Source organism: Myotis lucifugus, unplaced genomic scaffold (assembly GCF_000147115.1).
Source record: "Myotis lucifugus unplaced genomic scaffold, Myoluc2.0 scaffold_259, whole genome shotgun sequence".
In the NCBI taxonomy this organism is placed as follows: domain Eukaryota; kingdom Metazoa; phylum Chordata; class Mammalia; order Chiroptera; family Vespertilionidae; genus Myotis; species Myotis lucifugus.
In genome coordinates, this window is record NW_005871307.1 from 454851 (window position 1) to 467548 (window position 12698).

Consider the following 12698-nt stretch of genomic DNA (forward strand, 5'->3'; position numbering starts at 1 on the left):
GGAGTAAGTGGGGCCCTTCCCCAATCTCAAAGGGCCCTGGGAACAGAGCCGGAGACTGCTCCCACCTGGGCGGAGGCTGGTATGATGATTTCCTTTGGTGCCCGCTCCTCCCCCCTCCCCCCATCTCAGTGATGGGACGTGGTTAATATTTCTCTGAGCTTACCGCGTTGCTGCTTAAAAACAATAACATCAACTAACATATGGAGATGTCATAGTGGTTAAACAGCAAATTACAGCCGAAGACGGCGCGATAATAACCTAAAACCATCACCGCAAGAAGAAACGTCCTCCGACTGCGTTTCTGAGGCTGGCTGCCCAGCGATCCTGGGCTTTCTCCCAGCGCCCTTGAGCGTGGTCCCCGCCGGGACAGGACGCCTAGCTTTCTCGAGGCTCCCCCGGGCGATCTGGGACTGGGCAGGGTTGGGGTGTGGAAGGACACGGCAGCGGGGCGCCCTCCCTGTGGGGCGACCCCACCTGGGAGGCTGTTGCCGCCGAGAGGAAGGGGTTCCCTGAAAAGAATCCCGTGGGGAGAGGAACTGAGCCGGCGCTCCCAATCCCCGCCCCTCGTCGCTCTGCGCCCTCCCTCAGCCTCGCCTCCGGGCTCCAGTGGAAGGAGATTGATTTCTGGGTGGGAAGATTGCGCTGGGAGGGAAGGGGTGTCCACCAGGGTCGGGGACGTCTCTCCCCCCACGTCTCCAACTCCCCTCCCGCCCCCGCACCGGGGGACCTGGGGGAACCATGCGTGCAGTTTCTTTGGCCAACAAGGGGCCTAGTTGTGCGCACCGGCTCTTCCCCAGTTTGCGGAGGGAAAGATTCCGATGGGAGGCGGCGCGCTGTTCGGGCTAATTGACGGGAGAAGACCCTCCCTCTTCCTCCTCGTTCTCCGCCCCCTCATTTAATAGATTCGTATTTAAAACAGGCTCAGACAGTTTAGCTTGATTTGCAGGGTTTAGCTGGGGTTAGAATAGTCCTGTTTATACTTAGACGGAAAATACTGAAAATAATCCCTGCAACGAAACGATCAAAACAACCGGAGTTTCCCGGTGCGTGGATCTCCTTTGGTTTTGACTGAGCATCGGGGATCGAAGGAGGCGGGGGAGCTGTTTCCCTGAGCGGCGGGCGCGGCGCGTGCGTGGCGGGGCTGCGGTAATGTATGCGGCCATTAAGAACCGGCGCAGCTTCCAGCGCTCCGGGCGATGGGACACATGTGTTGCTGGAATTCAATCCGTGGGGAGAATGCAGATTGGGTTGTGACCCACTGGGTTTGATTTATGAACTTTCGCACTAGCGATTTGTTTACGCATTGCATTTCAGAGCCCCGCGCCCGCTCCAAGGCGGCGGCCCGCAAGCTCCGGGGCGCGGGGAACCCACCGCAGCCTCCTCCGCCTCCTTCCACGTCTCCCTCCCTCCACCCCCCGCTACTCCCGGGGACCCCGCAGCTCCCTCCCACCTGCACCTTCTCCAGGAAATCAGATTTCGATTTCATTGAACTCAGACATGCATGTGGTTCTCCCTCCCCCAGCCTGCAGTCCCGCAGCCCTGGACCCGGTTCCCTCAGCCCCTGCTCACTCTCGAATGTTTACTTCTAGGTAAGGCCGTGGGGCCTATAAATAGGAGAGGTGGAAGCAGCTCTACTGCCTGATCAATAGGGCCCTGTCTCCTCGCCATTTCGGCTGAGCTGTCATATTAATTATGAAAGGATTCACCTGATCCCTGCCAGTGACCACAGCCTCCCGGCCCCTCCGTTAGAACCCTTAATGGCGGTTCCTTCGCGAGCTGCCCGGGCCACCGCAGAGGAAGAGGCGAGTCGCGGTTAAGGCTCGGCCTGCAGGGAAGGGGGCTGAGGCCCGGCCACTGGCATTCGGTCCGCGCCCGCTTTCTCAGAGGAGCAGAGGAGCGCACACACTTTCCCCAAGCCCTTACCCAGAAAGGATCTCTGCTGTTTCGTGGATTTCTCTTCTTAGAGTAAACGGGGTTTCTGAGGAATTGCAATGTCCTCGTTGAGGGGGGCCTGCTTGAGATGACAGGTGATGGAGTGGCGTGTGGACGGGTGAATGTATCCCCTGGCTTCACGAGTCCCTTCCGGGACCTCTGAGAACGCTGCCAAGAAAGCAGGCCTTGGACAGGAAACAGACAACACCCCCATTTCAAACAATAACTTTATTTTATACTTCTCTATACTTTGTAGCAAATCTTTTTTTGCTTGAATTTAATTTATAATAAACTTTTTAAATTACATCTCTCTCTCTCTCTTTTTAAAATCAAGGCTCTCTATGTCAAAATCTTTTTTAAACTATATTTTAGATTAACATTGAACACTCCCCCCTTGTGATCTACACCGGTGGATATTCGGGTATTACTGTATGTGTAACAGCTAAAACAAGAGAGGAGGGGAAAGAAAGGCTTGGACTTGGAAAGATGCATCAATAACAGCAGGTAAAGCTGAACCTCTCAGTGACTCGAGCAGCACTTCTTCCGGCAGCCTTTACCTCTAACCCGGGAGTTCCCCAGCTCTTTTCCTCTCTGCCTCTGATCCTTCAAACACAAAGCCAACAATCTGTCCTTTCACTGTTCTGGAGGAGAAATGTGCAGTGGAAATGATCAAAACAAGATACTGTGGAAGAAAGACGTGAACGTGAATTATTCACCATATGCTTCCCTCGTGGTCATCTCTCCTGAACTCATTCCCCTGGCCTTCTCCTCTCCTCTTTCCTATTAGGAGGAGCCCGTCATTGGTCATGTATGCACATGATTAGTATAGTAGGTGGCCCAGGGCCATTCCTGAGATTCTTTTGCCAAAAAATAAAAATTTTTAAAATGGGGTGGGTTTGTCATTTTCTTATTGTTATGTGAAGAGGGACTAAAGCTGAGGTCCGATTTTGGCTGTGCTTGCTTGCTCACTGATTGGTAACATTTGGCAAATAAAACACAAGAGATCAAACGAAATCAAAGAGAATCAAGATTTCCCACAATCCTATATGAGTGTTTTCAGCATCACAGAGAATCACAGGGTCCCCAAAGAACGAATGGATCTTCCTTTCAATTTCCGGGAGCATGGAGTGAGTGTGGGTGGGCGAGGGGGGAGCCGGCCCCGCGGTCAGAAGGAAAGCCAGGTCGCTAAAGCTGCCGAGAGAGACGCCAGGAGCACGGAGAGCGCTGGGAGCAGGGACCCCGCCGCCCCGTTGCCGCTGCCGCAGAGTTCGAATAAGCTGCCTTGGATGTTGAGGTTTTTGGATTCTTTTCTCAGTTTATCCCATATCTCTTTCGCCCCTTCCTGGCAATCCGTAAGGGCTGTGACCGTGCAGCTGTGGAAATCCTCCCAGTATCTGGCGAGGAACAGAACAAACAGAAGAAGGAGGTTCACTTTAGGCGTGTGGGAGGACCCGGGGCCTGTGCCCGTGCGCCCAGCGCTCTCGGCGTCACCAGCCTCTGCGGGTGCCCCCTCCCTTCCTCCCCTCCACCGCCCTGGCGCCCGGGCCCTGCGAGGTCAGCCCTCGCCGGACCCAGCCCACCCTAGCAGCTGCGGCCCGAGGAGAGGGCCTCCCCGCTCCGGGTCTGGTCTCTCTCCCGGGTGCCCGGCGGGGACCCAGCAGTCAGGAGCCGGGCCTCACCGGCTGCGCCAAGCTGGCACCTCGGCCTGCGCCAACAGATTGCTCGTCCTCCTCGGGGGAAGCTAGGAAAACAGTGCTAAGCCTTGCAAGCTGCCGCCCATTAATGCCTCTTAGCTTGCAAGAAGGGTTACTTGCTCCTGGCGCAGCCCTCCCCGCTGGGCTTCTCACTTTCTCCTCCCACCCCTCCTCCCCTGCTGTCTCTCTCCCTCCAGGCACCGCCTTATTCTCCCCCACCCCACCCCCGTCTTCGCCCTTTCTCCCCCCTCCCTGCCTTGGGTCTCCCGTTCTTTTATTTTCCTTCTTCCCTCTAACCTCCTTTGTCTTCCTCCTTTCCACCTCCCCTCGGTTTTCCTTGGTTCAGTTCCTCACTGCTTCCCCATCCTCACTGGCTTCGGTCCTCCGTGGCTCCTCGCGTTGCTCTCCAGTCCCCCAGCTCAGATTCTGCCAGGAAGCTCGGGCTTGCCTCTCCTCTTCCCGGGTCGGGGGGTGTTGGTGCCCGAGCCCCTAGGCCAGCTTTCGACACCTACCTTTTGCAAACCTCTGTGCTCCCCCTTGCGCACTTGGTCTCTCTTGAGCACCTCTTCTCTCCCCGCCCCCCAGTCTTCTTCTCGGACTTGGATCCCGTGAGGCCTCCTCCCCAGAGCCTTAGGATAGTGCCCAGCCCCCAGGCCAGGACTCCAGGGCTGGCGCGGGGCCCAAGGTTGCCAACCTTTGTGACACCTGGCTCCTCGTCCTCCCTTCCCGCCTCTTCCGGAGCCTGGCACCTCCCTCGGCGCCTTCTTCCCCCAGGACTCAGTTCCTAGCCCCGCCCCCACAACCTTCATCCAACCTGTCCTTCTTTATTGTCCCCCTTTCTTCTGAAAACCCAAAATAGATCTCAAGCCTAAATATAATTCCAACCCGTGATCGATTCCTGGGGCGCTGTCTCCTCTCGGTGCAGGTCGATCTGTGTCTCAGTAACTCCGGCTGGCTTCCACCTCAAGGGGCCCTGAGACCAGGTCACCAGTGACCACAGACCGCGCAGTTCGGTTGCATTGTCTCCTATCCCTTCCTTCTGCTCTCTAGCCTGGACTGTAAGCACGTTGAAGGCAGGCACTGTGTTTGATTTATCCTTGTTTCCACTCCCTCACCATCTTCTGGCAAATATACAAGTTAAAATGCTTGTTGGATTGCCTGGAGCTATGGTGTTCTCTAATGACCTCCCAGAGTCTCTAATTTATAAGGGGGGAGGGTAGTGGTCCTGGGGTGTAGGGCTTCTAGGTTCCTCAACTGGAAAAAAAAAATAGCAAGCTTTGAGAAACCTAAGAGGTGGAGGCACAGTTCTCTGAAAAAAACAGCACCTCCCAAAGGGAGTCTAACTCCCTCCTTTCTTTATGCCCAGCTGGGAACAAGCCCCGCCCGGAGAGAGGCAGGGTGGAAAGGGTCAGACGTCCAGGTGGGACTGAAAGGAGTTGTGGAGCACCCAGTGCACCAACTCAGTGAAAGCCTCAACCCAGCTGTGGCCTGTGACCTCTGGAGGGGCCCTCCTCATTTCCATTTTTCAGGACCAAATCTTGCAAAATAAACTCAAATAACTTGGAATAACCAAGTTGTGGCAAATGATGGAGCATTTGGGAGCTGATCTATATTTAACCTTTTATTGTGAATAGATGTAATCTTACCTAGCATCAGGTATTTGGAATTACAATAGGTAGGTATGCATCCCAGACCCAAACATGTGTCCCTTTCCTGATAGGAAGGTACCAGCTACTTAGCTGCTGTGGCTCCTAGTGGGTATCTGGATATTTAGGAAAATGCATAGCAAAATTGACCCCTGTTTAATTACTCATAATTCAAATACAACCCCCACCCCCACCCCCCACCCCCCAGGAATTAGAGAGAAGAAGGACTTCACAGTATAAAAAAGGTGGTTGGTACAGCAAATGGTCACTCCAACCTCTGGGGTACAAGGAATACCCGTTGCCTTGACTTTATTGAAAGGGTCGTTATGAGGGGGGGGGGTATCACATCTGTTTTTGAAAAATAAAATAAAGTGTGTGTTGTTGCAGAGGATAGGGATATTTCCAAGGTTTGCAGCAGCTAAAATGTCACTGAGCCTGGCCACGAACTCTTTCATGGCCCTCCTCGGACCCTTAACTGCCCTGGCCTTTTAATACATGTAGACCAAGAAAGAGGGACACAACAACAACAACAAAAAAACATGGAGGGTGATTACCCTAAACCTAGCAAATTACTATAAACTCAACAGTCACTAGATGCCCAGAACACGTTCTTCTTGGGCAAAGTCATTGGCAGGAAACAAAATATCCTCTCACTCTTTTACCCAGAAAGAGGAAGGGGGCCCAGTGCTCCCTTGCCTGCACTCCAGTTTTCTTGATGTGTACTTGAGGGGAGTTTTAATCAGGGGAAATGGACAATATAGGTGAGAGACTTTCCTTTTAGGCAAATGTATCATTACCTAAGCCTCCCCTGAAACCAAAACTATTCTTTGTAGGGTACTGGGCAGGCCTCTCATTCAGAAGCAAAGACTGAGGAAGACTGCTCCAAACAGGGAGGAATTGGTAGCCGCTCTCGCTGCCCCTCGCCCAGGTTTCAGCGCGGAGGATGAGCACGCCTCTGTGTTGGACTGGGCCTCCGCAGAATGATCCTCCTCTGCCCACTCCAGGCTACAGCGTCCCCTTGGGCGGCGCAGGCCCTGCCGAGGCCTGAGGGTGGGAGCCAGCAGGTGAGAATGCGCAAATTCGCGTCGCCACGGATCTCCCACCCCAGCAGCGCCCCCCGGAATAGGAGCCTAGCAGGCCAGAGAGGACACTTACGTGCACATGGTCTTGACGTTCGTCTTGTCGTCCAGGCCCTGCGGGTAGTTGGCCACGCTTTCGCCCAGCTTGAGCAAACAGTTTGAAAAGCCCTTAAAGACCTCATCGCACTTGCCCGCTGCTCTCACGGCCTGCACCAGGTACGCTGCGGGGAGGAGGGGACACCCGTCAGCAGCGCCCAGATCCCGCTCGGCAGCCCCCCCACCCCCCGCCCGCCCGTCTGCACCCAACTCGGCGCGGCTTGGCCCCTGTGCGCCAGAGTTAAAGGTGAATGAAAGATGCGATCCAGAATGAACGACCTGCACCCAACTGGGCGCCTTCTGCAGGCTGTCGTGTCTGAAGGTGTGGGTGGCCCCTTAGTGAGGCTCTCCCTGTCCCGAAGCTCCTCCTGCATCTCGCTCTCTCTCTTTCCTGTTCCTACTGTCCATTCTTCTCAACTCCCTTTTCTCCTTTATTTTTCTCTTTCTACTCCCTCCCTCCTTGTTCCAACCCTTCCCCAGCAAGCCGGCCGGGCTCTGAGAGCCCAGTCTTCCATTTTTGAGGTGACAGGGGGCCTTCAAACCGAGAAACGGGTGAAGAAGGGTGGAAGTGAACAGCACCGGGGCCCCGCAGGGGAACCTAAGCTTCCCCCCCGGGGAAAAAGCCCGGGGGACCCCAAGTCCTGTGGGGGGCGCCTCAGAAAAACTGCTTGAAAAAAAACCCCTCCTGAAAAAAAAGAAGGAAGTAAAAACCTCTGGGAACCCACGCGGGGCCCCCACAAAAAACCCGGGCGGACTGTTTTCCCAGTGAGATCCTTCCTGCGCAGAGAGCAGCCTGGGCGCCTGGGGCTAGGCGAGGTGACAGTGGTCGGGGCAGTGTGGGCCCTGCAGAGTCATAAACGTGTCTGTGCGGGTGGCCCTGCGTCACCTCTGTGGAGGCCAAATCCGTGAGCCTTGGGCCCCCTGCTTCCTCAGTTTTCCCCACACTCTTACCCCCTGTTTCTCCCCCGCCCCCCATTGGTCACCACTCTAGCCAGGAGCAGGGTGGGACCTTTCCTCTCCAGGCTCAGTCTGGCGGCTGAGGGCCAGGGTGGCTGCCGCCGGGGGCTCCGGGCCTCCGGCTCGGACTCCCTCCAGAGTGGGGGCGGGGAGAGCGGCGGGCGGCGGGAGGAGACCCTGGTGCTGGAGGAGGAGGGGAGGAGACCCAGGCAGATCTGAGGTCCACGCTCTGGGCCTCGGGTCGGTCAAACCCTGCGGTGCGAGACCTGAGAGAGGCAGAGACAGGCTCCAGACCGCGGACGCGCTGCCTTGGCCATTTTTCTCCATCTCAAGGCCAAAGAACCCGGATAAACGTTGGATGGCGAAAGGCCAAAACCACTCAGGGCGCCAGGAGGTCGTGCAAGAAGCGCAGATCTTCGCTGTTGGAGCGAGGGGAGGGGAAAGAACAGGCGAATCTTCTCAGAATCGAAATTGGCCTAAAATGCCCAAGATCTTGAGCGCCGACCTCATCCTGGACAGTGTTCACGCCGCTGCGGCTAGAGTGTGAATGATTCGGGGGAGGATCGCACCCCCATCCCCCTTCCCTGGCCGCTGGTCCCCTTGAGCCCCGCTAGACGCAGACCAGGGGGAAGGTGACCGAACCTGCAGCCGCCTGCGAGAGCACCGTTTGCAAATTGCTGCAGAAGCAAGGCGGGCCTTGCGCTCTCTAATCCGGAAAGGGAAGCTCTGGGGAAGGGGCTAAGGTTAACTTCGATCTCGGCTCAGGCTATAGGTAAACCTTCACAGACAACCCCTGCCCCCGTCACGCGAAATATTAAAAGCCCATGCGATTGCAATATCAGGTAGAATACTGAGAGAGAATAAACGAATGTTGGTTCTCATAGGAACACGATCACAGTGAAACAAATCCTACCCGTTGTCCTCTATAATGCACGCCACAGATGCAGTTTTGCAGCGAAGAGACGAAATAAAATACACTCCATCCATTCCCACCAAATCCCCGGCTCTCCTTATCCTTTACCTCCACCCTCCAAACGCGATAGCAAAAAAGTAGCCCTTAAAACGTATTGACACAATTTTAAAGGGGAGCTGGGGTTTGCTGGGGGCGGGGAGCTCTCCGGTCACGTTATCTTTCCAGGCTCTGCCGGAGAAGACCCTCCATACCGCGCATGTGTGAGTATGTGCATGTGTAAAATAAGAAGTCGTGAACATTTCTTTTTTGGAAACTAGACTTCTTGGTTTCTAGCTGGCTGCGGGAGGCCGGGAGCTTGCGCTCGGGACGTATTTTGCAGGCTCAGGCATTCGTGCAGGTCGCAGTCCGCGCGACCCTCGCGGTGGTTTCTGAACCCGACTTCAGAGAGGCTAGGGCGGGCCGGCCAGGCTCCTTCCCCGGTCTCGGGTGTCCGCACCTTGTCTCCTTTCCACCCGTTCATTCATTCGTTTGACCTCTCATTCATTCCAAACTTCCTCCAGCCGGGTCTTAATTTGCGTTCACCACCCTTCCCTCCCCCTCATTCCCCAACCCCCACTTTTCTTGCCAAATGTCAATGATTTGGGAAAGCTCCCAGACATGAATTAATAAAGATCGAGAGGCTCTGGTGCGGGAAAGGGCAGACATTCGGGAACAAATTTGCTCAATTTCAATCCCACAGCCAACAAATGGTCATTTTCGGGCTGAGGTTAATGTGTTCCAAGCGCATCCCGCATGCACAATTGCTGTCTTTTTTTTTTTTACCCCCCCCCCACCCCCAACACACAGTAATGTTATTTTCCACCGGGAAAAGAGAGCACCAACATTCTCCGAATAAAATCCCCATATCAAAATAGATGCTGCTGCCTACTCTCTAAAAATTTGCAGGCTAATTGCAAAATTCCACATTCACTTATTTCCAATATTTAAGGGATTGGCTGCAATTAGAAATATTCTTTATTTATTGCAGTTCTCTGCACTAATGTCAAAGATTCAAACAGCCAGATTCAAAACATCAAGTCATTTCTCAGAATTAAAGGAAAACGCCAACATCCTGCATCCCCACTCTCTAAAATCCCTATAATGTTCATGCGAAAAATCAGATACTTAAAATCATGTCAAATGCATAAAATCCGCTGCAAAGAATCCATTTTATTGTATAGATAACTCCAAACTCTGTTCCCTTCACATTTCTCATGAAGAAAAATATTATTAATTTTATCTCTTGCCCTAAACCAATTCCCTAAAGCTCCCCCCTCCAATACTGCAAGGATTTGTCTGCAAAGAAATTTACAGCCTTGAAATGATAGAAGTCAACAACATTCTGTCACCAGAAACCCCGTTTGAAGAGTTTCTATTTTTTTCTTGCCCATTCTCTTAATAATCAGCTTCACTTTCACTTTTAGGCCACCTTAATTAATACTCTGACCCGCATGAGAGAAGGGGGTTTTCTGGTACTCCCTTCCATAACTTCATTCTGGATGGAAAATGTGAACTTTTTAAAACCCCAATGACAGCGGAACTAGGACTCAACATTCCTTAACATAAAATGGGGACTACATAAATCCATCTGTAATAACCCCAAACAAACAAATAAAAAATAACAAACACCCAACATAACATATTGCAAACACTTTTTAACCCTTTCCTGTATGTAAAATACAGATGCCTATGTGGAAAGGAACAGGCAAACATTCATAGAAAATTATATTTACATATATTTGGCGATATTCAACCTCCTCAATGATAAGCACATTAAAATACTACCCTGGGGTTCCACATCCTTCTCAATCTGACCCCCAGCCGGTCTGCAGTGCCCGGTGCAAATGCTGCAGCTAGGGTATGGGGGTGGGGTGGCAGGAGTATGACAAAGTTCTAAATGCAGCATTCTGGGCCCCGGAATATCTGCTTTCTGCACATAAACTTTCCAGTTCTAGCTGCCTAGCCATCTTGTTGCTGCAATCACCTTTCCACCCTTCAAAATAATACCTTGCCATATCGCAGGGACCAATGCATTGCCCCAGAACAAATCAAACCTGGTCTAACCAAGAGAGGGAAGAAGAAGAAAAAAAAATGGACGTGTTCTCGGTTAAAAATAGGAGAAAAATCCCCTCCTAAATCGGCTGGTCGCTCACATTTCCTGGATAACATTGGGAAGTCTCTCCTTTTTTTTTTTTTTTTAGAAAAACCAACCCGGGACTTGCGAGTCCATAGGAACTGATGCCCCCACCCTTGGGGGTTTGGGGCTTCTCCGCACCCCGGGACGGCTGCGGGCCAGTCGGACCCTTTGATGCCTCGGGCTTGGCCGGCCGGCAGCCTCCTGCCACCCGGCGCGAGTCTGGCTGGGCGGCCACTTACCTATTTGCACCGCGAGGATCAGTGAAATATATCTGCCGTTCAACTTAAGTCCCATCCTACGTTTAGTCAAACCATTTGCGACCGCAGACCTTTAAATAGTTAGTTTAGAGAACGCGGGGGAAAGCTGAAAAATAGGCATTGCCAACAAGTTCCAGGAGCGACGGAGACTTTCTGCACCGGGAAAGCAGAGGGAGGAGAGAGAGGGAGAGAAGGAAGAGAGAGAGGGAGCAGGAGAGGGAGGGAGGGAGAGAGAGACACACACACACACACACAGAGAGAGACTGAAGGAGAGAGGGGGAAGAGCTGGGAATGGTTCACTCCATTAGGAGGGGGCGGAGGAAGTACAGCCGCACGCCCACGAGCAGGCCTGACGTGGGGGATGACACGGAATGATTTAAAAAAAAATAGCGACACCTTGGTAGAAAATCGCCATTTATAGTCATCCGAAGCTGGACTTAATCAGATATCTCCAATTAATTTGCGACCCGAAGGAAATCTTGCTTGGGGTGACCAATTCCCCACCCCTGCGGGCACCCGCGTCTCCTCGCGGTTCCCGGGGCCCCCAACCCCGCCCCCTTGCAGCGCAGAGCAGGGGGAGCTCTCCTCCCTTCCCCGCCTGGAGCCAGGGAGTACCTGACGCGCCCACTCGATTGTTTCAACCTGCTCCCCCTTCTCCACCAGCTCCACAGTGAACCAACCCCCTCCCTACGATGCAGTAAGATTTAAAGGAGCGGGAGAGGGAAAGTAGCTAACAAGCTCGATTAATTCGAATCTCCGCGCCCCTCTGCCCCTTATCCGCAGCTTCCCCTGCACTTGCCTACCCTCTTTTTCTCCAACCCAGCGGCTGAGCTCCGGTCGCAGCCTGGAGCGCGTGAGCACACACTCACGCACAACCACGCGCACGCCCGGGAGCCCAACCGAGCACCCTCTGTGTCTGCCCGCACACGCCCAGGCCTCGGGGGCTTGGTCAGCACCTGTGCGGGCCCTGAAATCTAGACAGTGTCCCCCTTGAACTTCACCGGCTCGGAAGGCCGAGCCCGCGAGAGAGACCTCTTCAAGACGCACAGCGACACCTGTTTTTGGAGGTGGGGAGAGCACGGAGGAAGGAGCCTCTGCAAAGACAATTTTCGAATACTAGAGATTTAGTAATTTTCAGAGCAATAGGAAATTTCCGAAGGAATCTCTAGTATGCGGGCTTCGTTCGGATGCATCTCTTGGGATTGTTGGGCTCAGACACACATACACACACGTCCCTCACGTACGCACACGCACACGCACACGCAGACCCCGCACACCTGCACTGTCTTTTGATGCTCGGGCACAAAGCCTGTGTAGACGCAGCCTACGCGGCAACAAAGTGCTCTGCCGCGGCGTCTGTGCTTTGTGCAAGGTGCTGTCCACGACAGCTGGAGCTGAGAATGAGAAATAAACAGGGCTGTTTCCTTTCTAAACGCGGTTAGGCTTTGGTTTCCTTCCATTCTTCAACACCAAGGAAAGCCTAAATCTAGCTTCTTTAATTAATGAAATGCTAAAGAAGGCGTCGGCCAACTTTAAGTCAGTTAAGAGAAAAAACACGAAAACGACTCTCCAAAATCTTCCAAGAACGCACGAGAAAACAACCGGATATTAAATTATCAGTAGAGATGCAAACGGATTAAGGAGATAGCAAACCGAATTTACTTCTTCAGGCAGCCTGCCACCCGCGTGCCCATCTCCGGGTCGCCAGCTCCTTCAGCCCTGGGAGGCACATAGATAATGAACAGGATAGAAAGTGCAAAATAAGGGGGTGGGACAAGCTGTGGAGAGTGAGGCTAATGGGGAGCGCACGGACAGCAGCACTTTGCAGCGTGGAGCGTGTGCACAGGATGGGGACCCTCCCCCCAAGTCCCAAAGGAAGCCGCAGACCCAGAGGTGGGGGCCCGGGGCCCCAGCCGGGGGCGGAATCACGTAGCCCCACTTAGTGACG

The 12698-nt window shown here is 53.6% G+C and overlaps 1 protein-coding gene across 2 annotated transcripts; it reads right to left on the reverse strand.

Annotated features, from left to right (window-relative positions):
* Positions 1 to 2145: 2145 nt before the first annotated feature.
* NRN1 (neuritin 1) lies at positions 2146 to 11448 on the reverse strand. Of its 2 annotated transcripts, none has more exons than XM_006099101.3 (3): positions 10733 to 11448; positions 6428 to 6572; positions 2146 to 3326 (listed from the first exon to the last, which is right to left on the reverse strand). In XM_006099101.3, the coding sequence occupies exons 1-3, from the start codon at positions 10785 to 10787 to the stop codon at positions 3098 to 3100; spliced, it is 429 nt and encodes a 142-aa protein (XP_006099163.1). In that variant the 5' UTR covers positions 10788 to 11448; the 3' UTR covers positions 2146 to 3097. The 2 variants fall into 2 exon arrangements, with proteins under 2 accessions (XP_006099163.1, XP_014320135.1); XM_014464649.2 differs by lacking the exon at positions 2146 to 3326 and adding an exon at positions 5662 to 6316 and having other exon boundaries at positions 10733 to 10949.
* Positions 11449 to 12698: the final 1250 nt, after the last annotated feature.